At 41.3% G+C, this 27,548-nt stretch overlaps 1 protein-coding gene across 1 annotated transcript in view; it reads left to right on the top strand.

Annotated features, from left to right (window-relative positions):
- The window catches only part of SMAD1 (SMAD family member 1), a 69,434-nt gene extending 47,208 nt beyond the window's left edge, over positions 1 to 22,226 (top strand). Inside the window, exons 3-7 of the mRNA XM_081091819.1 lie at positions 5,232 to 5,489; positions 8,026 to 8,142; positions 11,329 to 11,550; positions 17,278 to 17,534; positions 20,658 to 22,226. Of these exons, the coding sequence (XP_080947945.1) occupies positions 5,232 to 5,489; positions 8,026 to 8,142; positions 11,329 to 11,550; positions 17,278 to 17,534; positions 20,658 to 20,801 (998 nt within the window). The 3' untranslated portion in view covers positions 20,802 to 22,226. The remainder of the gene's footprint in view (positions 1 to 5,231; positions 5,490 to 8,025; positions 8,143 to 11,328; positions 11,551 to 17,277; positions 17,535 to 20,657) is intronic.
- Positions 22,227 to 27,548: the final 5,322 nt, after the last annotated feature.

Raw genomic sequence — 27,548 nt, 5'->3', positions numbered from 1 at the left:
GAGAGACACTAGGGGAAAAAGCTATATGAGGACACAGCAAGAAAGTGCTCATCGGCAAGCCAAGAGGAGAGGCCTCAGGAGAAACCTTGACCTCGGAACTCCAGCCTCCAGAACTTTGAGTAAATAAATTTCTGTTGTTTAAGCACTGGGTCTGTGGTATTTTGTTACGGCAGCCCTCACAAACTCATACAGACCAGAACTATAGAACACTCCTGAAATACACAGAAGTAGTCTTGAGCAGACCTTCCTAGTTCTTGACTAGGACACTTCAACATAATCAAGACATTCATTCTTAGTAAGGTAATGTATAAATATAATATGTTCCCAATTAAAGTACCAATAATACCTTTTTTTTCTGAAAGTAGACAAAGTGATAAGTAAAGTTCATATGGAAAAGTGAGCATGCAGCATTGAAAACGAAGAACTGTGAGAGGGGACTAGCCCTGTCTATATTAAAACATACTATGAAGCCTCTATAATTAAAACAGAGCGGTACTGGGGCACAGACTAGAATAGAATGGAATGGAATGCCTAAAAATAGACCCTAACATGTATGGAACTTTATGAGAAAAGTGGTATCTCCAGTCACTGGGACAAAGATGGGCTTTTTAATGGTGTTGGGGCAACTGGCTAGCCATTTGGAAAAAGATTAAATTAGATCTGTTCCTCCTACTATAAATAAAACTGCACTCCAAATGGATCAGAGCTCTAAGTAAAATAAGAAACTTTATATGCACTCCAAGAATACATGGGTGAATTCCTCCTTACGATCTGGGTGTAGGAGTGAGCTTTCTATGAATCAAAATCCACATACAGTAAAATAAATTATTGATAAATTTGCAGCCCAAAAATAAACTTGCACAGAAGCAAAATCAAGACAGGTTGTGATAAAGTATTTGTGACATATAAGTATATCATGGGTTGACATCTCTAATATATATTTTTAAATGAAAAATTACCCCAAAATGGGCAAAGGACACAAGCTGACAATTCACACACACACACACACACACACACACACACACACACGATATTAAAATGTTCTCTGAACTATCAACTTTCACCATATTAAGAGAAATGTAAATTAAAATTGCACCAAAATACCATTTGTCACCCATCAGAGTGTCCAAAAAAAATCAAAAGCTTGACAACATAGTCTGTCCTGGAAGCTGTGGGGAAAAAGTCATCCTCATATGTTGCTGGTGGCAATGCAGAATGCTGCCACCCTAATAAGTACTCGACAATAGCAAAATAATACCTGCATTTACCCTTTCACCCAGGATTTCCATGTCTAGGAATTTATCCTGGAGCTACACCTTGCACAGTACAATATATATGTGCTGGCTTATTCATTGCAGTATTATATCTGATGGTAAAATATTGTAAACTATGTAAATGCCCAGCCATTGGAGATTGGTTGAATAAACGATGGTGTTATTAGCTGTAAAGACAAATGAGGAAGATCTTTATAAATTAAAGTGAAGTTGCCGAAACCAGTTTGGCTCAGTGGATAGAGCGTCGGCCTGCGGACTGAAAGGTCCCAGGTTCGATTCTGGTCAAGGGCATGTACCTGGGTTGCGGGCACATACCCAGTAGGAGATGTGCAGGAGACAGCTGATCGATGTTTCTAACTGTCTATCTCTTTTCCTTCCTCTTTGTAAAAAATCAATAAAAAATATATTTAAAAAAAAATAAAGTGAAGTTAATTCTAGGACATAGTGAAAAAAAGCATAGTAGGCTGACTTTCATTTTTAGGAATAAAAATGAAGTAAGAGAGCATATATTTATCCTGGCTGGTGTGCTCAGTGGTTGGACTGTTGGCCCGCACACCAAAAGGTCTTGAGTTTGATTACCAGTCAAGGGCACACACCCGGGTTGCAGGCTTAATCCATGGCCCCAGTGGGGGGCACATGCGAGAGGAAGCCAATTGATGTGTTTCACATTGATGTTTCTCTCCCCCCCCCCCCTTCCCTTCCACTCTCTCTAAAAATCAGTGGGGAAAAATGGCCTTGGGTGAGGATTAGCAACAAAAAAAGAAAATTAAAAGAAAGAAAGCATATATTTATGTATTTTATTTTTTTTAAAGGAAGGATAAATCAGAAAAAAATGAAATTGATTATCCTCTGAGGAGGTTAGGTGGAGGGACTGAGTAAATAATTGTAATATATATGCATAATAAGATGCTATACACACCATGGGTGGGTTTCACAGACATAATGCTGAACCAAAGAAGCTAGATACATGAGTCTGTATGATTTCATTTACATGAAGATTTGTGCATTTTAGGGTAGATGTGTGATACATCAATACATTTTTAAGTTTATTAAAAGATACCTGTACCTATGTCAGCAGTGGCAAAATCATCTCAATAGTCAGAGATGAGGAAAAACGTTATTTTTCTTGTCAAGTTCATCGGATGCTAATTTATTGTAGCTGGTAGCGCACTTCTCCCAGTGATGAGCAAAAGCTGGTCAGGCTCACCTGCAGTGTCCACTAAGGATAGCACTGTGCCTGGGAGCCTGACCACTGCACACCACACAGCAGTTACCGGAACACTGTGCAGAGTATCAGCTTGGGGTGCAGGGTGTGTGTGTGTGTGTGTGTGTGTGTGTGTGTGTGTGTGTTGGGGGTTAGGGGTCCTCTGAAGGGTTAAAATGGAGAATTGATTCAAATTGCTGTCTGGTGCTACCTTTGTAGGGAGGGGTACAGAGGCCAATATTTGCCCCCTTTGAAAGGTACCAATCAGAAGTGAGGCAATAGCTAGATGGCCAAACAAGGCAAGTTGTAAAGTGGTAGCTTACCATCAGCTGCAGCAGCTAAAAGAAAAAGAGAATGTTTGATTGCATAAACAATTTAAAGGCAGTGGACTATTTCATAGCATGAGTTTATTTTGGAATATAGATTTCTTTTGGTGTAGGGTGAGCCTTTAAGACTGTTGGAAATTTTTTGTTCAACAAAACAAAAGTAGATTACACTTCAGGTGGCTATTGAAAGGTAAAAGGAGGACTTATTCTTTTAATGACTTGGTTTGGGCAGATTACATCACTGTGCTTAAAAGAAAATACATTTATTTATTATATTAACAGGGTTTGTTTCTAAGGGGTCCAATAGTAGGGACATCACATTGCTACAGGATTATGTAAAATTTAAGATACAGCGTATGAGAAACTTTTAACATTTTTCAGCTCATGAATAAGTGATGATCCAAGTGTTAAGAGCACTTTTTTTCCCCTTGTAGAAATGTTAGAAATTATGGATAAATTCCCTGGATAGCCCTCAAAAATCTACTTAATTCCTAAAGCCTCTAAGTATTGTTTCATTGGGAAAATAAATTCTGAATCCTAACTCCCAGCAACAATAACAGATTTTAAATGTCTTCCTCTCTCCTCCCATACAGTTTACCAAATGGGTTGTTTTTGTCTTTCTAGCCAAGGCCACGGAACAGCAGGGATTCCAAGGGCCTTTGTTACTGGGGAGAGCCATCTGGTGACCCTGGCAGGAAGCTAGGCTCTAACCCTGGTGAGGGCTCTGTTTGCCAGCCCTTCCCCTGGACTCTCGTTGTACTTGTAGGGGCTCTGCTGCTGGAGATTTCCGACCATGCTAATTATTAACTCCTTAGGCGCCTCACACACAGAGCTTTGAGGCATGGCTTGTTTTCTTTCCTTCTCTACTGATACAAACAGTTTTAGCCTTGAGTATTCACCTTAGCAAAATGTGGATTGTATAAAATGTCTTTTTTTTTTTTTAAACCTACCAGGTAGTAAATAGGATGACTGATAAGTGGGTAAATACACTAAGATCCTTAGAGAAAAGATGTTCCCAAGGTACAGTCATGTACCTCAGAACACTCTTGGTCAACAACAGACCACACATACCCTATATAAGAAAAGGCTAATATGCGAATCAACCGAACGGTGGAACAACCGGTTGCTAGGATGCACACAGACTACCGGGGGGCAGACACTCAACACAGGAGCTGCCCCCTGGTGGTCAATGTGCTCCCATGGGGGCGGAGGGGGCGGGGGCCGCTCAGCTGGGAGCCTCTCCTGTCTCATCTCCGTAGCAGCGCTAAGGATGTCTGACATCCCCCAAGGGCTCCCGGACTGCGGGAGGGCGCAGGCCGGGCTGAGGGACCGCTTGCCCCCCACCCAACCCCACCCCCTCCCGTGCATGAATTTCGTGCTCTGGGCCTCTAGTGTAAGATTATAATGGAGATGAAAACTTCCTGTCGCCTAGTAACATCATAGTGGTTGTGATGCGGTAGCAAAACGCATTCCTCACATGTTTGTAATGACGCTGGTGTAAACAAACCTACTGGGCTGCCAGTCATATTAATGCGCCTGCCATTACAGTGTTCCCTGCTATTAAGCGGCATGTGACTATATGACTAGGACAGGGGTGGGCAAACTTTTAGACTCGAGGGCCACAATGGGTTCTTAAACTGGACTGGAGGGCCTGAACAAAAGCATGGATGGAGTGTTTGTGTGAACTAATATAAATTCAAAGTAAACATCATTACATAAAAGGGTACGGTCTTTTTTTTTTTTTTTTTTTTTTTTTTTTTTTAGTTTTATTCATTTCAAACGGCCTGATCCGGCCCGCGGGCCATAGTTTGCCCACGGCTGGACTAGGAGGACACAACTTAAAGTCTGTCCCACAAAATATCCTATTTTGTCCAATTAACTGTCTTCATTGGCATTTGGATTTATACTGTTCACTGTATTTACCCTCTCACCTTTATTCACTTCCTTTTGGTTTAAAGTGAGTTGGGTCCATTTAAAACATGTATGGTGAATAATTCATATCATTAATAGGTATTATTAACTCTTAAATGTCAAATCTTATCAGCCAGGGATATAAAGTGGACTCGTCAGTGATGACATATGTATGCTCTTAATTGTGCTTTGGTTTTTAGTAAATGAAACAATTGAGAATAGGGGAGCCATACCTTGTTAACCCACATGGATGTATTTTGCAGACTTTCCCCGACTGTCTGTCACTGCCGCTCATCTTCACCATAAGTCTCCAGTGATTCTAAAGGGACAGTATTTTTTTTTTTTTAGCGCATTTGTTCCCGAGTGAAAAATGGCTTTTCATTTGGATGGCGCTTTCGAGGGGGCAGCAGGGCCGGGTTCAGATAATTTGTTACGTACAGGTTATGCTGCGACTTTATCGCAATGTTGTTATCGATTTCCATCATTCTCATTTTTGTCTTTTTCTTTTTTTTCCAGTTCTTCCTCCAGTGCTGGTCCCGAGACACAGTGAATATAACCCTCAGCACAGCCTCTTAGCCCAGTTCCGCAACTTGGGACAAAATGAGCCCCACATGCCACTCAACGCCACTTTTCCGGATTCTTTCCAGCAGCCCAACAGCCACCCGTTCCCTCACTCCCCCAACAGCAGCTACCCCAACTCTCCCGGAAGCAGCAGTAGCACCTACCCTCATTCTCCCACCAGCTCTGACCCAGGAAGCCCTTTTCAGATGCCAGGTAGGTTGCACTGTTGGGGGCCGTTCTGTGGGCAGTTCCCACCGTGTTATCACAGTGTGGGGGGAAGCTGGTGTGCCTGGAGGGAGAGGCCGTCCGTTCTGGTACATGGCCCTGTGCTCCAGGGCTCAGGACCCGACTGGTTGAAAGAAGACCTCATCGCTAAGTCATAGGCACATGTCTTGTTTTATTTGTCAGGCACAGATGCTCAAATAAGTTTTGTGTTTTTATTCTGAAGGGCTTCGAAACAGCTGCGTCTTCCTGGGCGTGGCATCATTGTTAACAGTCTTTGCTCTTGATAAAAGGAAGAGAAAAGTAGTGTGTTGCACACATTTGCTTTAGGGGAAGCACAGGCTCCATCAGCATCATCTCATACGTGGAATAAAAACCCCTGCTGCAGGTGCAACCTCAGAAAAGATATTTCCTGAGGGATCACAGTCCCCTCCTTAATTAAATTCATTTAAGGGGTGATGTAATCCCAAGGAACATATACTTTAACAACAAAGGAATTGCAACAGATGTACTGGAAACCATCTGCTTGTTTAACTTAGCAAAGACAGAAAACAATTATCCTCCTTTTTCAGATTTAACTGAGGGTGTAATATTTATCAGAATAGATGATTAATTAGGACATTTTGTTTGTCAAGTTAATAGGTTAATAAGCCAGCACCTCAGAGACCAAAAATGATTAGTAATGAATTTCTTGCCAGTAGACCTCAAGAAACATAGTCGAAATAAAGATATACTTGGCATCTGCATACTTAACCTCTATGAACGAGTGGGCAAGCATGTTCATTGGGCCACTGAAATGTTTTTTGTTTGTTTTTTAAGTAAATTTGAATTTGACATCAGCGCGGGTGTGTCCTCAAAAACTGAAAAGTGGTCCACACTTGATGTTGCTGTCTGGAGTTTATGTACCTGTTGCTTCCTTTTATTTTAAGCCTGGTCACTTTGCCTTGTTTTGCTTGGTTTTCAATGCAAAACCGTTTCAGATGAGGGTGGGAGATTGACTAGTTTAAAAAAATCAAGCTAATAGCATCTGGTGACTTCTATCCACTCCCTTTCAGACCCTTTGTGTGTGGTGAACAGGATAATAGGGAGGAGATAACTTCAGAAGGCTTTTGAGCAGTGGCAAACCGGGGTGGGCCCAAGGGTGAAAAACTGGAAGGTTATTGCTTGGATGTACACTTCTTCCCCGGCTTCTGAGGGACGGAAGCTCACTCCCAGCAGGGGAAATGTGAAGAAGAGGAGGTGGAGGAGGCACTTGTGGGGACGGTGGGCACCACCAGTGGCGTCTGGTCCCTCTCAGTGGTGCTGATGCCGTGGGTTGCCCATGAAGTGTCACCTGTGTGTTTGGAGAAATGTGTTGTCTTTGGTCTCGGGGGAGGCTCTTTGTCTTCCTTCCTGACTGGAAGTGAAGCCAAGTCAGTGTTCCAGGTGCAGGGAAGAAGCCGAATTAAAAGAAGCTGGAGAAGGGTGAAAAAGGCAGCCGGATAAGGTCCCCACAGCCCTGTCTTTGTGCTCCAAGCCCTTGCTCATTAGCAGCTGGACCGTGGGAAGTCACTGGGTGCTGTGATTCAACCTTGGAACAGTCAGTCTTGGGAAATCGCTGCGGAACTCTAGTGGAGCCCAGTTAGTATTTGCATTTGAGGGTTGCCCGAGTGGTCTAGGGGACTTACCTAAGTTAGCGTGGGTCCCTAGGGTGAGACTTTGTTCCCTGCTCTGCCCCGTGTGCCCCATGGGCTCACGCTAGCCAGGGAGTAACTTGTTTTGGGGAAAACCATGCTCTTTGTTTAAGAATACAGAATACCTGTGTGATGGTCTTTGTTTCCGAAATCAATATTTGTTTGCTGCCTCTTCTTTGCCAGTTGGCTATGACTTTCCAGAGGAAACATATATGTAAATTCTGAAATAAAAGATAGCTGTGATAAACGGATTTGTTTCCTCTTCCGCTATTAGGGGTTTTAAAATTAGTGATTATTTAAGAGGGTGGGAGAAGGTGGTCCTGACAGGTCGCCTAAAGTCTTGAAAAATTAAGTTCAGTCAGAAAGTTGAGTAATGAAACTCAGTGGTGATTCCCACGGGCCCACAGGTTGCATGTAGGAGACCCTGAAGCCCCTTTCGCTGAGAAGTCCTCTAGAGCCTTCAGAGGTTTCCATCTACCAGTGCGAGGGAAAGGCAGAGGCCCGCTCAGCGTGGGTTGTACCCAAGGCGGTTTAAATGCTCGTCCGAGTGTGTTCCAATGGCACCATCCCAGGCTGGCAGACCACTTCCGGGACTGGCACTCGGTGCTTTTCCTCCCCCTGAGTTTTGACTAAAATTGTGTAAGATCACGAGATGGTAGCAGTCCTCAGAAAGTGCACAGCAGCCCAGTGTCCGGAGCCTCCAGTCTTCGGAAAGGGTGGTGGGAACAGCAACTTAATCTCTTAGGAATTTCAGGACAGAAGAGGATATATATGTTTTAAGTGTGTGTGTTTATTAAGGATTTAAAAATTATGGGGTGTTTTTTTTTGGTTTCTTTTCTTTTTTTACTTTGTAGCTGATACGCCCCCACCTGCTTACCTGCCCCCTGAAGACCCCATGACCCAGGATGGCTCTCAGCCAATGGACACAAACATGATGGCTCCTTCACTGCCCCCCGAAATCAACAGAGGAGGTAAGTGAATTGCCGCTGATTCCCTTTTGAGAGTCTCAGGTTTATCTGCCCAAATGTGGCTTTCTCTCACAAAATTGCGTTAGTCTTTAAAAAGATAGCTATTTGAGGAAGACAGAGCACAATGAGAGGCTCTGCAGAAACAATTCCTTGGGTTACAGGTAAGTCTTTGCTGTGAAGAACAAACACACTGATTTAACTAATGAAGGCCGACGTGTAAGTGAGCAGTCATGTTTAGAGCTTCCATACTTAGTAATTCTGAATTGGTGAAAAAAGGGTATTTTTACGTAAAGGACAAAGGGGCATTGAGAAATGATGATCATAACAATAACCGAAGTGGAGTTTCCACGGGTGATTTCCAAAACTAGGAGTTCATGTCACAAGGCTTTGGAGAAGAAGGCCCTTTTGTAGCTGGGATAGATAGTGATCAACCCCCTCTATTTTCCAGCCCCCTCCCTCCCCCCTCCATGCACAGGGCAGCTGGCACAAACCATACGTTCGCTTCTTTCTTGCTTTCTGTGTTTGTTTCTAACCTCGCTGCTAAAAGAAGTTGAGGCGCATGTCTTTCCTGTCTTCACCTGGAAGAGCTCTAAGCAGAAGGAAGGTTCTTTCTCTCTCAAGTAGCGGGCGGGTCTGTTTGCAGCTCTGCACACTCCTTGGCCATGACATAGGGGAGGACGCCATCCTTCCTCCAGGGCCGCAGTGCCAAGTCGAGTGGCTTAAGGGAGCAGGGAGCCCAGGTAAATGAGGGCGGGGAAAGTCTCTGAGCATCGGTAAGAAGTCACGGCCACGCCGTTGAGTAAAGCTGCTCCCACAACCTCTCATGGAGGACAGTGCTGCACAGGTGCACTCGGCACATGGCCTGGGCCATCGAATTTGTGCAGACCTTACACACATTGGAGTTGAAATGCAATTCGATGACTAGATATGTCTTAGGTCATTCTCATCAACTTTATAATTAAAATTGAGGACACCTCACACTTTGTCAGACTTGCTTGTATTTTTGAAGTTCTTAAAAGTTGATGGTAAACTCACCCTTTCTTAGATGTGCAGTGTGATAAACTGGAATGTACACCTTTTTTGTTGGCTCTGATGATCTCTAGAACATCCTCTCAAACATATGGTTATGAGCCAACGAAGGTTCTGGTTGGAGAAAAGAACTCCTGTCTCACACATCTTTGGGATTTTTATTTGGGGATCAGGATTGCAGGAAAGGATGGCATATACAGTTATGAGCATGCTGACCTGTAAATATTATTGTTAAGTCTAAAATGTCTGATTTCAGGAAATTGACCTTTAAATTGTTTTAAAATTTTTTCCTTTAAATAGCTTTAAACATTTTCTCCATTAGAATAAGTTTCTAGTTAATTTTTTCATGAGGAAGGAACGTTGGCCTTTTTTGTTGCTGTTGTTTAATTTGGAGTGGTTTTCCTAGAGCAGGGGTCAGTACACTACAGTCTCCAGGTTAATTCAGACTCTTCCTGTTTTTATAAATAAAGTTTTATTAGGACACACTGTGTTCATTCATTTCATATTATCTGTTGCTGCTCTTGCACTCCTAGGGTACTGTTGAGTAGTTGCCATAGAGACCACGTGGCTTACAAAACTTTTCTGGCCTTTTATAGAAAAAAAAATCGTCAACCTCCAACCTAGATGAACGTATTTTGAACAACACTGATAGTTGATAAAGCATCCTGTTAATGATGTTGCAGCCCTGTTTAAGATTTGACACTTGTAAATCACTAGACTTTTGCTCTTTGAAGTATAGCAAATTGACAAGGGATAATTGCTTAGCAAGCATGTTTTCAGCTCACCCGCTTCACTGTATAAAGCAGTTAATGTTTGTGTGGTTTTCTTTTCTTTTTTACTAAATTTATTGGGGTGACATTGGTTAATAAAATTATATAGATTTCAAGTGTACTGTTTTGTCTGTGTCTATGAGTTTTTGTTTTTCTTGTTTGTTCATTTGTTGCTTTCAGTTTTATATCGCACAAGAGTGAAGTCATATGGTTTTTAACTTTTTTTGTCTGATTTATTTTGCTTTAGCATGATATTCTCAAGATCCATCCATGTTGTCGCAAATGGCAGTATTTCCTCTTTTCTGTGGCTGAGTGGTTTCTTAACAATCATTTTCCTTGTTTTCTGTACCGAATTCTAAAGTAAAGTGCATTTTAATATTATGGAGGTTGATGTTAAGAACACAGAAGTACTTGCCTCCAATTCGGATTTTCTTTCCTTTTTTTTTATGATTATATATTCAAGACCATAAACCTCAGATCGTTACGTACTGGCATGCTGGCTATATCTGGTTTGTATTCCTGGAATCTCTAATGCAGTGGTATAAGAGGTTTTACTACAGAAGGAACTTATCTTTAGAACCTTCTACTTGCAAATATTTAGAAGCATGTTCTGTTTGGAGATTTGTTAGTCTTAAGAGATTTGACTTAACAAGCTGCATCCTGTCAGTAAAGTTGGGTAATTTCCATTGTTGGCCCATTCTGGGAATGGAGAGACAAAACACACCTGCTCTGCATGACTTAAAGCAAATATAAGGAAGTTAGCATGAAATCTGGATGAGAGAGATATGATTCATTCTGTGCGAGTTGGCCAGCTGGCACGATTTCTTCCTGAGTCCGAGGACTGGAGCAGAGCTGTAGCTGTGATGGTTATTGGCAACTTAACGTGAAGTAAAGGAACTTCTTATCAATAATTGGAAACTGATTTTCATTGCTCTGGAAAAGCATCGGCACGCTGAGGCTTGGTTGAAAGTAATTCCTTTCCGTGCCAGCACCTTTGGCATATTTCCCGTCCTCTATTGTTCCCTTCCCCCTTGTTTTTTTTCAGCTCACTTACCACTTGTTGCCTTTCTTTAGATGGTGAGCCAGGGTCTGTAATGGGGGTAATTTCCATTTTGGCATATTACAGAGCATATTGTGATGTTCCGCACACGCTGTGGGTATGCTTGCCTAGCTGGCATTTTGGTTATCCAATAGTAATTAGAGAAAATTATTTTCCAATGAAAGGACAATGTTGCACCTAGTAAGGAATACTAAGACATCATAGGTACACTCCATACCCTAAAATAGCAGTTGCTTCTCCATTGGTCCTGAGCCAATGTTACAACACAGTTTCAGTTTTTCGAGCCCAGGGCACCCACCGTGATTCACTAGGAGCTTTTCTCTCTTACAGATGTTCAGGCAGTTGCGTATGAGGAGCCAAAACACTGGTGCTCTATTGTCTATTATGAGCTCAATAACCGCGTGGGAGAAGCGTTCCATGCCTCCTCCACCAGTGTGTTGGTGGACGGTTTCACCGACCCTTCCAACAATAAGAACCGTTTCTGCCTTGGGCTGCTCTCCAACGTTAATCGGAATTCCACTATTGAAAACACGAGGCGGCACATTGGAAAAGGTGAGTTTCCACTTTAACCTCTTTTGTCTGTTGTGTTCCTGTCCCCCCAGAGCCTCTTAGACTTTCCTGTAGCAAAACTAGTGTAGCAACGCCAGATAATGTGTACTTGCTTCAGTTTGTAAATATTTTCCCAATGCGCATTACCAGGAAGTCCACCTTCCAGTCAGCGATTTCTGTGGCCGACCCACGCGTAATAATTAGTCGTCATTAGCAGAAACAGTGATTTGCTGTTCGGGATCGCTGGTCTATCTTGTGTTTTGCTGCAGAATAGGATCGCTGTTAAACAATTACTTACCACCTGAAACGAAAAGCAGATTAAAATAAGTAAACCTAATGTATGTCAGACAAATACCGTAACTCACTGAGGAAATAAAAAGAGTGAAATAATCCCAAACAATTTAGGAATGGATAGTACCTTGCTATCTATCCTCAGTCTGGGCCAGGTAGGGTAGCGTGATTGTAAGCAAACCCTGAACTGTTTGTAGTAGACTTGATTATTTAGTAGCAATATGAATGAAACAGTTCTGAAACTTTCAGATTCGATTGTAAGATTGATACTGAATGTGTGATGTGGGGAGCCTGGGTTTTCACTGGGAAATAAGAGACGTACACGTGTGGAGGACGGCAAAGAAATGAACCCTGTGCAAGTATCAGTGTGAAATCATGATTTTAGTTATGTGTGTATGTGTGTGTTCATACATGTTTGTGATCTCATGTATGTGTGTGTGTGTGTGTGTGTGCAGATATAGATGCATCTGTACATGCAGATAGTTTCTGACCTGTCTGCTGAAAGGGCCAACAGGCTAAGATACCCAGGAACAATAAACACGTCTAGTGAGACACCTCTAACACCATTTCCCACTCAGAGGAACCAGGGCTCCTTGGAGAAAGGGCTGACTCCAAGGCTGGGACAGACAGGCACCAAGTGAGCCTGGAACATTCTGTTGTGTCAGAAAGTAAAGAAATGCTTATGAAAATGATGGGCGCATGGCATGGGAGCCAACTCTAGGATAATTTGAGCACCAAAATAACTAAGTAATGAGTTTCAAACCACTGAAAAGCAACAGCAATCCAGAAATCCATGCTAGTAATGAATCGATAAATGAATGGGGAAGGCTGACTGGTAAATGTAGACTGAGTGCTAGAGTTGGACAGTCATCATGTGGTAGCCATCAGGCAACACTCATCCATGGATCCTAAAAATAGAGAGAATTTTAAAATGAGAATCAGGATCTGTGCATGGTCTTAAAGTGTCTCCTCACAGACAGCCCATTCGTTTCAAGGGAGAATAAAGATCAGTGATTACGCAGTGGAGGAATTGGACAACATCTTGACTGGGAGATCAGAATGATCATCACCAGTGAGAGACAGATGGGTATCCTATACCTCCAGATGTGGTACCCTGAGAAGGAAACATCACCTATGCCGAGTTCCAGCTGAGAATGCAAATCTGCACCTAATAATCAGGAAATGTCAGACAAACCCCAAATAAGGAGCATCCTGTTCAAAAGGGTGAGGAGGGACTGTATTCTCCCAGAATATCAATGTCAAAAGACAAAGGTGTGAGAATGTTCCAAATTAAAGGAGGCTAACGGGATACGATAGCTCAGTGTTATAACCTGACCCTGGATGTGATCCTGTACCATCCAGGGAAAACATATTATAAAGGACATTATGGGGATCAACAGGCAAAATTGGAATAAGAGTGGTAGATTAAAGTATTATATCAATGTTAAATGTGCTGGCATTGCTAATGTGTGGTGCCTGTGTAGAAGAATATCCCTAGGCTTGGGAATGCACACTGAAGTATTTAGGAGTAAAGGGCCATGATGAAATAAATGGCTCAGGATGAAATTTTATTTACACACACACACACACACACACACACACACACATACACACACGGTGCGGCAAAAGTAGGTTTACCATGGTAATACAATTAAATACAACCATAATCTACACTAATAAAAGAGAAACCTGCAAATTGGTGTCACTCTGCTATGTCCACCAGCCAATCAGAGTGACTATGCAAATTAACCCAATAAAGATGGTGCTTAATTTGCATATGCAGGCGCGGAGCAAAGACTGAAGGCTCCGGCTGGAGTGAAGACTGAAGGCTGAAGAGGCTTGGCTTCTTTGCTGCGGCCAGACTGAAGGCCTGGGTCCCAGGTGCCGGAGTAAAACCTGTGCCGGAGCCAGGGGAAGGAAGGCCTATTGCGCGAATCTTTGTGCAAAGGGCTTCTAGTTAAAAAATAATAATACAAGAATAAACTCGGGTACTCACAACTGTAAACCTACTTTTGCCTTATTCTGTGTATAAATATCAATCTAAAATAGTCCCGTGCTAGAATATATATATGTATGTATGCATGTATGTATGAGTAGGTGTGTATAGAAGAGTAGAATAGAGGGATGTACAGATGATAAAGCATGTGGAGTAAATTGTCACAATAGATAAATCTGGATGATGGCTATATGGCTTTGATCTGTTTTCCTATTTCCGTGTGTTTGAAATTATTTCCAGAGTAAAGGTTTTTTTTAAATGACCTATGAAATTTAGAACAGTGGATCAAATTAAAAGGTTATTTAATTGATGTTTAAAAGACATTTGAAATAAAGTTTAACATTCAATCCTAAAAACAAAAAAGCAACAACTCTCAAAGCAGGAATGGATAGATAGTTTCTTAACCTGATTAAGGGGGGGTGGAACCCTAAGCTACACATGTAAAGATGAAATGCTAGAACTTAGCATACACATACCTTTCTATGGCTGCAAACCCCTGAGATTGCAGATAAACACAATTTTGCACACATTTGGGATAGAGGGACATAGTTTTCATTACGTTCTAAAGTTGGCCATTGCCCCAAAGTAGTAAAAAGCCATTGTACTCTGGGACATTCCTATTAAAAATTAGGAAGAAGATGAGAATTCTGGGAATGCTGTTATATAAAATTGTTCCAGATGCCTTGACTATTGTGGAATTACAGATAATGGCAGTAGGCCAAAATGATCATTATTTGCAGATGATATGATTAATTAATTAGTTGCTGATATTCTTAGGATAGATTTTGGGGGGGATAAATTCTTGAAGTGAAATTAGTAGGTCATAAACTCGATGTACTTTGCTAATTTACTTTCCAGGAAGTTTTTATTAATTTCCACTTGAACCATAAGTTTCTGAGTGCCTTTCCTCCTTCGCCCATATGTCAGTATTACTTATGGTCATTGTGTCGATTCAAAGGATATGATTGTTTATTTAGAAACTTCCAATAAATCTGTTTTTAGAAATTATATGTCAGTTTCCTTTAATCTGACAATAATCAGTTAGAAAATACGCTAGAGGGGGGAATGACTTCCCAATAACGACAGAAAACACACATTTTTTTGGAATAATCTGAACCAGCAATATATAAGATTTATGTTAAGAAAATCAAATGTTATTACAAGAGAAAGAAAATTTGAATAAATAAATAGGCATTCTGTGTTCCTTAAAGAAAAGGCCTAATATTGTGAAAATATTTTGAGGATATTCATTCTTCCTATACTTTAAGACAATCCATTTCAGAATCACAATGTAGTGTTTTTTGAAAGTTGGAAAATGTTTTCTGAATATTATAAACAAGTGAAAATAGCTAATTTTTTTTTTTTAGTGGGAGAGTAAAGAAAATATACTTGATGTTAGGGTTAATAAAACATTATGAAACTACAATTAAATCAGTGTGTAGACAAAACAGTGGAATAAATTAAACTCAGACTACACAGTATTTTAAAATTTAATGTATGATAAGATCAGTAGAGTATTCTTCTAATGGGCCTGCAGTAACAATGCTAGCTTTGGGGTGAGGCTCGGGGGAGAAACCCTGACCTCATTCCATATATGCAAATAGACTAATGCGCTGAACTTTTTTTAAAAAAAAGACAGACTATTAAAAAGTTAGGAGAAAATGTATTGGATCAGAGAGAGAGAAATTTTCTAAGCATTTAAAGCAACAGAAAAGACCACAAGGGGTTTGACTACTTAAAGACTTCAGACTTCTGTAGGTTAAAAAAAAAAAATACATAGACAAAATTAAAAGGCAAAGGACTAATGGGGAAACAATTAAAATATATGTGCAGTTCATAATAAATAAAAACCCTAGAGCCCCGGCAGGATAAATAGGTGAGAAATATGAACAGTAAATTCATAAGAGAAACACAAGTGGCTAATAAACATATGAAATCATCATATCAGCCTCACGTATAAATTAAAACAGTATTGTTTTTCAGCTCTTAATTAGGGAAGTTTTGTTTTGTTTTAAACTCAGACTCAGTACTGGTACGGGTGAGACGAGAAAGGTACCATACACAGCTGGTGAGCTGGGTGTAAATTGATGGAAGCATCCTGGAAACTCATTTGGCAGAGTGAATCAAAAGTGTTTAATCCAATGATTTAACTTCTAGGATTCTCTCCTAAGGGTATTATAAAAAAAATGATCCAGAGACATTTATCATAGCATTCTTATAATAGCAGAAAATTAGTGTGAACACAATGGTCCAGTAATGGGAGAATCGTTAAATAAATGTTGTATCCCTACAGTCATGTAGATATTTCAGATGTTTGCAAAGAAAGTTTAATGATCCTTAAAACCTCATACAGTGTGTCACACTGTTAACAATTCTTGCCTCTGGGTCACTAAAGAAAGGAAACTATTGTCTGCTTTATATTTTGTCTCACTTTCTAAATTTTCTAAAAATGAATATTTGTCACTTGTATAATCAAGGAAAAAAGTAAAAACAAACAAAAAAACACAGAACACGCCCTTAAATTTTCTCTGGATCAGACAGAAAAATGGGCTTTTGCTCCAGCCACTATTGAATTGTTGCAGAAGTCTTAGCTGTTGTGTGCACACGTACACACAGCACATAATATTTCCTGTGAGACGGTGGTTGTAGCATTGACTAAACCATGCCAGAGTTACCTGCAAGGTAGCGAGATCACTTGAAGCCACATGGGATGGGACCCTGTTCTCTGGGTGGCCTGTAATAATCTTCCTAACTGGTGTGGGGCTTCGTCAGAATGGTTTTTTCCCCCTTCCCTTTTTTTAAAGGCTGGGTAAGATCAATTTCCTACACTCCTGGCACTCTGGATCTCACAGGAAAAGGTTCGGAGCAGATGGTAGTTCAGTGAGATCAGATTGCACACAGTTTGGATTATTTTTCTAGTGTGTGTTTTTTTCCGGGACCTTACCTCTGACAGCTCTCAGCCATACTTCCTCCACCTGTGGTTTCCTAGTTCTTTTGCGTCTCGATCCTCCCTTCTCCTACCCTAAACACTTTCAAACAGTTCAGCTGCAAAATAAATGCTAACAAGCTGGTGTGGTGAATCTGTGCAGGATCCCTTAATAAAGTCCAGCTTTATTGTGCTGTATTTTTAAAGCAGGAATTGCTTTCAATCCGTGGCCACACAGGGCATTAAACACTTATCAGAATGAAATTGCTGCACTCTCTTACGGAGTTTTAAGAGACTTTGTTATATTTTTTCTCTTAGAAACCTAGACGTGCATGTTGACAGATAGGCACTATGTTGACTAATACAGTTAACTAAGATTCTATCAATTGTGCAAGACTTGGGGAGAATATCTATTTACCTAATTAGCTAAAGTTCAGATCCATCTATATTCATATGTTGCATAAACTCACATGCTTTTCAGCTGTAATAACTGACTCCGTGCTCTGCCTTCCCACAGGAGTCCACCTTTACTATGTTGGAGGGGAGGTGTATGCCGAGTGCCTCAGCGACAGTAGCATCTTTGTGCAAAGCCGGAACTGCAACTACCATCACGGATTTCATCCCACTACTGTGTGCAAGATCCCAAGCGGGTGCAGTTTGAAAATTTTTAATAACCAGGAGTTTGCTCAGTTGTTGGCACAGTCTGTGAACCATGGCTTCGAGACCGTCTACGAGCTCACGAAAATGTGTACTATACGCATGAGCTTTGTGAAGGTGCGTGAGCCCTGATTCCTCCGGTGGGGGTTTAACACACCTGTGCTGTGCTTTCTCCCAGTATATCAATCTGTCTCTTCTCCATACATGTCCGTGGAGGCCAGCTTGTTAGCTAGGCATTTGTAAACTTAAACAAGGATGTCAGTTATTAGGAGAATATAGCAGGTCCTCGAATAATGTCATTTCATTCAACGTAATTCTGTTGCGGTATTGACAAGACACCATAGAAACTTAACTCTTGTTTATATCAGTTACCCTATGAAAAATTGGTCATTTCACTTAAAGTCACAGAACATTAATAGAGGACTTCCAGTATCATTGGATTATACGAGTGTGTGTTACATGTCAATAGTAGCAGGCTTTAATGCCTTTCCCTTACTTGAATAGCGCTATCTTAGCTATGGTAATAGCATTAGTAGGTTATGTATTATACTTAAGATACATAGTTTAAATGCTTGGTTGTCTTATAAGATCAATTCAGTCAACACACCCACTTCCTTTACTTTTCATTCTATGTTTTTTATGATGGTAACACCTCTTGCTTTTGTTTTAACAATAAGCAAGCAGTGTTTTTGTAAAAATAAAGGTTCATCACACTGGGATTTATTTTCAGTTGGTCAGTATTTTTAGTGGTTCCAGTAAACCCTATGAATTTTCTTTTAATTCAAAAGTTAATAAGGCCTTTGCCCAAAGATAAATAGATGCCTTGGCTCTAAGACTGTATGGTAAGGTAGGAGGATGGAGAAGGTGAGGGACTTTGCTCACAATAATTGATCTCCTTGCTGCCTCCTCTTTTCCTCTAAGAAATAAAAAAATTTTAAGATGCCATTGAAATGTAAAACATTTAAGTATCTGATTCAGTTTCATGAGTCAGTAACTTATTCTAGTGACTGACTGCCTTGTTGCTGAATTCTCAAAGGTAACTTTTTATCCTCTGTTACCTTGAGAAACAAAATTAATTATATATTTGGGCGAGGCAACCACCTTTCATGTCCTCTCTTCAGAAGCTCATCTGACTTGTTGTTAAACCTGTTCTGTAATGTGTTTATTACAGAGGGCAATTTGAGAAACTGACTGTGTTAATCATCTTGTGGATCACAGATATCCTTCCCCGAGTATCTTTTTTTTCCTACTTTTTTGAGTTATATTAGCAGATTTTCAGTGTATTCTCTGGGTGTTGTTTTTCTCGAAACGTAATTCCACAGCACGTCATTGCTGAGTCTGGTACCTTTTTAGTATTAAAAGAGGGTTTTTTTTTTACCTTTTGAAGAAGTTTACCTATATGTTTTGTACCTATGTGACTACAAAGACCTTCCTTGTCCACTGTTAACATTAATATTTAATTTTTGACTTTGATTTTGGCTAAAATGAATTTTAAAATGAGGACAGTGCTTTTCGTTTGCTATTTTTGTTGGTAAAGAGGAAAGAATCCCTCGAGAGGAGGCGATCCAAGTTCTAGCTCAGTCTGCCATTTTAACGATGTGGTTCAGGCACAGGGATTTTTTTTCTGATCTTCATAGTCCTCATCTTTAAAATGGGTGCATGGAGTCGGGCATTGTGGTAGTCATTGCTGAGGTCCCTGGGTGAGTCTGTTATTACTGAAGGACCACTCTACAAGAATTTCTGACTCTCTTGCTCAATTGACTTTTTCCTCAAACTCATTTCATGTTGATTACCCAATCAATTTTAATTATTTTACTTTTACACATTTTTAATTATTTACTTTTACACACGTCGAAACAACCTTTACACTAATAAAAAGTGTTAAAACACAAGGATATGCATTAAAAATGTATTAGAATTTATTCATTTAGCAAATACTTTGACCACTTTTCCAGAGAATTAACACAGAGATGGAAAAGTACCTAAAATCTCTAGCTTCAAGATGCTTATGGCCTAGTGTATGTTTAATTATAACGTGGTCAGTGCTGGAATGGAGAGTTATATAAGATATAATGGACATAACTGGGAGTCTGGATTTGGAGAGTTAAGGATAAATAAATCTTGTTTTAAAACTCCTGCTGACATGATAAAGGGCAGCGGCTTATATATTAGCAACAAAAAATGTTCACTACCTTGTTCTTTATCATAAAGACCGCTACTTTGCCCTCTCACACTTCGCATCTTAGGGGAACAATATAGAACATTTTACTAATATTAATAGCCAGTCTTGTACTGTTTTTAAGGTGATCAGTTTTGGACTTTAATACAAAACATATATTTTATAAATTATTTGCACAGGAAACTCCCCCTATCTCAAAAATCCAAGTCCGTTCAGGTGAACAGGTACTTCTCTAGAGCTTTTGCTTTGTGCCAATCACTCAGTGGATGTTTGAGATAGAAGATAAGTAAGATCTGGTCCCACCTTCAAAGATCGAACCCAGTCTATTCTGCTATTCCTCATGAAACCAGGGTTTATCAGAATGTCATATTCCATTGGCTACCACACCAGTGAGTTACTCATCATTGCAATAGCAAAATTACTTTTCCCTTCTGCACAGTGACTTTCTTCTTTGCAGCCTTAGTGTCCTGATTCAGCAATCCTGAAGATACCTGGCAAGCTCCCTTCCTGTGCAAATGAAAACAGAATCCATAGATTCAAGGCAATGATTAGGTTTCAACAGTAGCTTTTGGATACTTACGTACTCCTGCCAGTTTTGCTTAGAGATTAAAAGTTCAAGAGCCCTGTGTCCATAGGAGGACCTCCAGTGGTTGGATAAGAAGGAACAGACTGTCAGTCTGTCTCACATACTTCCTTCTTCCTTATTTTTTTTGGCGATAAAGTGAGAATTTAATAATATCTATTACAATACTATTAGTAACAGAATGGGCAATGAAAATGAAAGTTTAACACTATTAAAACAGCCTTATAATGTATTCTAAAACTTTTATTCCCCGAGACCAAGACTGATTAATCCAGAATCCATGGATGGGCTTTGGGGAGCTGGGAACACACCCATTCCCTGAAAGCGCCTGCCAAATTGTGTGTGTGTGTATGCGCCCAAGCATTCGTCTTGTGGAAAGCATCCATATTTGTATGTCTGGTTATGTGAGCTCTTTTTACTTAATAAGTTTAACCACTGAGTTAAGCAAGTTAAATGACCTCCTACATGTTGTTTCTAGGGTTGGGGAGCAGAATACCACCGCCAAGATGTTACTAGCACCCCCTGCTGGATTGAGATCCACCTGCATGGCCCCCTCCAGTGGCTGGATAAAGTTCTCACTCAGATGGGTTCACCTCACAATCCCATTTCGTCTGTGTCTTAAACGGCCTCAGGCTTCTGCCTCTTGAAAACTGTTGAGCCTTGCATGTACTTGAAGGATGGATGAGTCAGACACGATTGACAACTGACAAAGGAGCCTCGATAATACTTGACCTCTGTGACCAATTGTTGGATTCAGAAATTTAAAACACACACCAACAAAACACCTTGGTAACATACTGTTGATATCAAGAATCTGTTTAGTTTACATTGTAACAGTCTGTTGTAAAAATCACCGAAAATGCATACTTTTAGCAGGACTTTGTGTATAGTTAAAGGAGAGATGGCCAAGCCAGGGACAAATCAATTGGAAGACTGGTCCTAAGAGATTCTTTTGTGTTTGGCACTTTAAGGTCATCGTTCGGCAGAAGTTTAGCATTAATAGTCTTTCTGGAGTGTGTTTTTATCAGGTTTAGAGCCCATGTGGAGTCTTCTTTTCATGGGTTTTCATAATATTTTAAAACTATTTGTTTAGTAATGGGTTTTTTTTTTTTAAGTAATGGTTAATCTTGATGATATACATAGTAATCTTTCTAAAATTGTATGCTGACCATACTGCTGTCAGAATAATGTTAGGCATATGCTCTTTGCTAAATATATATGTACAGACTATTTGGAAGCTAAGAATTGATTAGACTAGTGGCTTTAGGAGTATTGGAGGGGGTGGGGGCGAGGGAAATGACAACTACAGATGTAGAATATACTGTAAAAATTCAGTTTGTTGCTTTAAAGAAACAAACTGATATCTGAATTTTGCTGTGTTTCCATTTTTTAGAGATTTTTATCCTACTTTTTTTTTTTTTTTTTTTGGCATCTTCTAGTTCATTCGCTCCAAAAAAACAGTTATGCAGCTGGTTAATTCATGTAATTGTGAGAGCAAATGAATAATTCCTGCTATTCTGAAATTGACGGCAAAAATGTTTAAATACCAATTGTATGGAATGCTTGAATTTAATAAACAGTTTTTATGGAGTTTACAGTTCAGAAATAGGCTTTAATTCTCAAGTGAATTATTTGCCAAACCTAGTAACTCTGCTAACTATTTGGAGGATTTAAAGAACATCCCTGCTTAAATCCATTTTAGACTTTTAAAACTTTTTTGTACTATGTTTGGTTTTATTTTTCTTCTGCTAATCTTTTATATTCACTATGCTCTCGTACATTGAGTACTTTTATTCCAAAACTAGTGGGTTTTCTCTACTGGAAATTTTAAATAAACCTGTCATTATTGCTTACTTTGATTAAAAATTTGTTGTTTCCTTTTTTCACACACTAAATTTTATGATCCATAAGATTCACTACCTTTTAGAGGGATTTTCTCAAAGATTCTTTGCCAGACGTAACAAACTAAATCACTGCCATAGAGACAAGAATATTGAATCATTAAGAGAACAGAGTTGCTTTAAATCAGAAAAGAAAGGACATGTGGAACTTTAAAAATTAAGAAAGAGAAATTAGTAAAACCTGGGATTCCTAATCTAAATGTATAAGCTTTTTTATGTGATGAATTATAGCAGCAGCAATTATTGGTGGATGCCCTTCAGTCAACCAAAAGTATCCCCAATTTCTAAACTTCGGGTGAGATGAAAAGGTGGCTGTGAAAGGACATAACATTGGGGAGGAATGAGAGCCCAAACTGCAACAAATCAAAATGATCACAGTGGGTCCTTAACGTCGTTGTTTTGTTCAATGTCACTTTGTTATAATGTTGATGCAATGCTGTAGGAACTTAACTTTTGTTTATGTCAATTAATCTCTGGTAAAATTGTGTTCATTATGTGCCATTTTGCTTGATGTCACAGGACTTATTGACATTAAGTGAGGACTTGTACTTTTGCAATCTGTTTGGCCTGGGATCCTATCTCTCCCATCCTCCACCTCACCCCCCTAAACATTTTGCCTACAAAGGCTGCAGATTTGAAGATTTCAATTCTTCTTTGGCCAAATAGATGCAACTTGTTCTCCTTGACGTTTTTATGTCTCTTTCCCAGAATTATTACCAGCCCCCCTTATTCCCTAAACTATGACTCAGCAGAGAAATGTCCACTGCATCTTACAGTCTCCGAAAACATCATGGTGCAAATGGAGAAAACCCAGAATGGAAGACCTACATTATAACACAAATTCATGCGTGTCTTTGCTGTGAACCTCCATTTTCCTTATCTGTAAAATGGAGATGATGTTGTGTTCTTACCACAAAGTTGAGGTGAGGATCTACTGGAGTAAAAATATGTGTGAAAATACCTTGGAAATATAGCTGCATGTAAGTAGAGGGTCACTGTTTTCTTGAACCCTCCCCTGTGCTCTGTTTTTCCGCTTACCTGCTACGTCATTCCTAGTACAGGTGATCTGGTTCGATGGTGGTGATTAGTGAGATATAATAAAAGAAGGATCAATAAATTAAGACTATTGGACTTTAACAGTAAGGTGTAACTGGAAATTGTCTGGAAATAAAGAGCTCAGGTCAGGATTTCTCACCCTTTTCCTCGTGAACAGCTATTGCACCGACCTTGATGAGATAGTTATGCCAGTTAATTGCATGTGGCAATGCTGGTAGCTTGTAGATCTACCAGATAAACCCCAAGATCATCCCGCAGATGGAAACATACTAGATTGGGCCTTGGGAGCTTGCAGCATGGTGCATAAATAGCCCTTTTATGCTCAAAGGCAATTACTGTATATTTGGTAAGATCTTAGTGAAGACCATTGTCATCAGCCATAAGAAGCCATTAAATCTGGAAGTTTTCAATTAAAGGAATGAAAAAGAGCAACTATATGAAAGAAAAAAAAAGAGCAGCGAGTTCAAACAAAACCAAGCAATGTGAACTGTTTCATAGCAGATGTATTATCAGCAACTAAGAAATGACAGGGTGATAAGAAGTGGAGTGTTCTGGAGCCTCCCTGGCCTCACTTTGTCAGCTGGTAGTAGTTGACCTCAAACGAGTTTCATGACTTTTCTGCACCTGTTTCCTCATCTGTGAGAACCGAGGCAATAAAGCCTAACTTATGACATAGCTCCATATAGATCATTTCTATAGATAATTTTCTTTTAATCAAAACAATACTTGCTTACTAAAGATTTTTAAAGTCCAGGAAAAACCAAAAGGAGAAATTAAATGTCACCTGTACTAATCCTCTATGATTAGTTTATCCTTGAACTAGGTGATTATGACAACTTAGTGTAGATATTTGGTGTGCTGTAGGAAATTCGGGTCCAAAGGTTAGTTTTAGTAGTTCCGTTTGTTAAGCAGTTGTTGGCACCAATCCCATGCCAGCCACTGTGCAAGGTGATAAAAGTGAGAAATCCTCAGACCTGCCCAGCGGTTCTCAACCTGTGGGTCGTGACCCCTTTGGTGGTCGAATGACCCTTTCACAGGGGTTGCCTAAGACCATCCTGCATATCAGATATATACATTACAATTCATAACAGTAGCAACATTACAGTTATGAAGTAGCAACGAAAATAATTTTATGGTTGGTCACAACATGAGGAACTGTATTTAAAGGGCCAGAAGGTTGAGAACCACTGGACTAGACAGTGACACACTACTGTGTCTGCAAGGGCACAGAAGGGATCGTAAACTGGACCAGAAGAGGAAGGGAAGACTTTTCAGAGCTAAGTGTTAGTGGTTAGTGTGCTAACTAGGAATCTTACAGGCAAGGGATGGGAAGGGGAAGATGTGTACCAGGCAGAATGTGGGAGAGCCTGGCACCTTTGGGAACAGTACTGCCGTCTACCTGGAGTGTTGGGCAACTAATGATGATGGTAAATGAAAGAACGGACGGGTGGGGGCCAGGTCATTAAAGATCTTGTGTATACTATTCTAAGGAATGGGATTCCTTTTCCCCCTAGGATTTTGGGTCTTAAAGATCTGAACCTAGAAATGCTTGAGGTCACCCGGGGATCAAACAGTGCAGGGTCCAGGAGAGAATGGACAGTGAGGCATACATCCTATATAATAAAGCTGTAATATGCAAATTAACCCTCACACCCTCACAAGATGGCTGCCTACGAGCAGGCTGGCAGTGGAGTTAGTGAGGGACAACCAAATGACTGAACAAGCAGGCTGCATGGGGCGACCAGGCTGGCAGGGAGGTTAGTGAGGAACGACAAACGACTGAAGAAGCAGGCTGTGTGGGGTGACCAGGCCAGCGGGGGGGTTGGGAGGGACAGTTGGGGGTGACCAGGCCATCAGGGAGGGCAGTTAGGGGTAACCAGGCCGGTGGGGGGGGGTGCAGTTGGGGGTGACCAAGCTAGCAGGGGGGGCAGTTGGGGGCAATTAGGCTGGCAGGGGGGGCAATTGGGGATGACCTGGCCAGCAGCAGGGGGCAGTTAGGGGTGACCAGGCTGGCATGGGGGGAGTTAGGGGCGATCAAACCGACACACAGAGGCAGTGAGGGATGATCAGGCCAGCAGGCAGGTGAGCGGTTAGGAGACAGTGGTCCAGGATTGTGAGAGGGATGTCCAAATGCCAGTTTAGGCCCAATCTCAGGGCCTAAACCGGCAGGCAGACATTGCCCAAGGGGTCCTGGATTGGAGAGGGTGCAGGCTGGGCTGAGGGGACCCTCCCCCCCCCCCCCCCCCCCGCCCCCCCTGCACGAATTTCCTGCACCAGGCCTCTAGGATAAGGAGCAAAGAGCAGCTAACAACATAGGAAGGAACCACAGACGCTAAGGGGAGAGTTTGAACAAGGAGGGCTTAACGAACAAGGTGAGCAGTATGGGATTGAAAAGGATGAGAATTTAGGAAAGGTTTACACTTGGTCATTAGGAAGTCTTGGTGAGGAGGAAATAGAGAGCATGGATTGTGGAGAGAGAAGTGGATGTGAAGGAAGGCCGTGTCAGAACAAAGATGAAGTGTGCTTCCGGAGTGAGGTCATCCACTGAAAGGGGACTGCGGCTGGGCTGGGGACAATGGAAAGGTCAAAGCCATTGCTGGGAAGAGAAGAGCCAACTAGCAATAGGCTGGAGAATTGTGGAGAGCATCAGTAACACGGCTGAGGTGGGTGACATGGCCTCCAAATAGGCCCAATCTACCTGGTTTTGTAATGGCTCTGGGATTTGGGGTCAGGATCAGAGAAAAAGAATGTAAAATTTCTAGAGTTGAGGATTAACAACACAGTCCTGGGGAAATCCTAGGGGACTAACGATCATCATTGGAATGTAGGTCTATGTGGTTGAGACTAAGACGTGAACAAGAAGGGGACGTGCCCCCTGCTGCTGGCCAGGTCATCCCCAATTGCCCCCCCTGCCAGCCTAATTGCCCCCAACTGCCCCCCCCCCCTGCTAGCTTGGTCACGTCTCAGGAGTTGCAGGGAAGCTGAGATGAGAGCAAAGAGCACATTCAATGTGAATGACCCCAGCCTTCTCTCTTTACTTCACTCAGAGAAATTTCGAATTCTCAAAGACATTAAGTCCTGAGCCAAGACCCTCCATGAAGGGTGCTGATATGGTGCAGAGGTGTGAAGGTTATTCATTGGAGGAGAGAAGAATCAAGGAACCAAGAAGTAGGCTAAGAGGAGTTGTGGTTTTGCTCATCATTACATCACCGGATAGTACTTAACCCATAGTAGACACTCCATGCATAATGAATGAATGAATGGCATAGTCTAGAACAGCGGTTCTCAACCTGTGGGCTGCGACCCCTTTGGGGGTCGAACGACCCTTTCAGAGGGGTCGCCTAAGACCATCCTGCATATCAGATATTTACATTATGATTCATGACAGTAGCAACATTACAGTTATGAAGTAGCCACGAGAATAATTTTATGGTTGGGTCACAACATGAGGAACTGTATTTAAAGGGCCAGAAGGTTGAGAGCCACTGCTCTAGCGGCATGGACATGGAAGTCATTTGGGATGATGCAGAAGACACTGAAAGGTTACAGTGGAATTAGGGCAACGGAGAAGAAGATGCACAGTGGGGAGGAAACAAACCATCAAGAATCCAGAACTGAGCACGGCTCTGAAAAGGGAGGACACCTGGAAAAGAAAGCCAGGCAGAAGCAGGAACATCTATCGATCCGCCCGGGAATCAGGAAAGGGGCGATGCGAAAGGTGAAGAGCTTCCTTCTCCCAGCGCTTGGCAGAGGCTGGTACTGTACCAGAGCTTCGTACTTTTCACAGATTTAATCTTATGCCATCTGTGTCTTTATTTTTCTAAAGTATATTTCCATTGATTTTTTACAGAGAGGAAGGGAGAGGGATAGAGAGTTAGAAGCATCAATGAGAGAGAAACTCGATCAGCTGCCTCCTGCACACCTTCTACTGGGGATGTGCCCACAACCCAGGTACATGCCCTTGACCGGAATCGAACCTGGGACCTTTCAGTCCGCAGGCCGACGCTCTATCCACTGAGCCAAACCCGTTAGGGCCCATCTGTGTCTTTTAAAGATTCTCTATGGCCAGGGTTTGGGAAGGATTTCTGAAGACTTTCCAGCTCAGTCCGTAGTCTTTGTGATACAGTAAAATAGAGGAGGAAGCCAGGCAAGAGGACACGGGCGTGGGGAGAAGAGGAGGAGGTTGGTGGGGCGCAGCGGACGGAAAGCCGAGGCTCCCGAGAGTTTCCTTTCTCGTATTTCAGGTTACGGACCAGTTGCTTTCCCAGATCCTACCGTGTCAGTAATCATGTCCATACTGACAATTACAAAACCGTCACAGAAATATGAAGCACAGCATAGGGAATATACTCAGAAATATTATGACTACGTATGGTGCCAGGTGGGTAGTAGGCTTAAAGGGGCATCAGTTT

This window comes from Myotis nattereri (assembly GCF_964212035.1).
Source record: "Myotis nattereri genome assembly, chromosome: 5".
In the NCBI taxonomy this organism is placed as follows: Eukaryota; Metazoa; Chordata; class Mammalia; order Chiroptera; family Vespertilionidae; genus Myotis; species Myotis nattereri.
The sequence above is the reverse complement of the archived record's forward strand: the minus strand, read 5'-3'. Positions and strand labels throughout refer to the sequence as shown.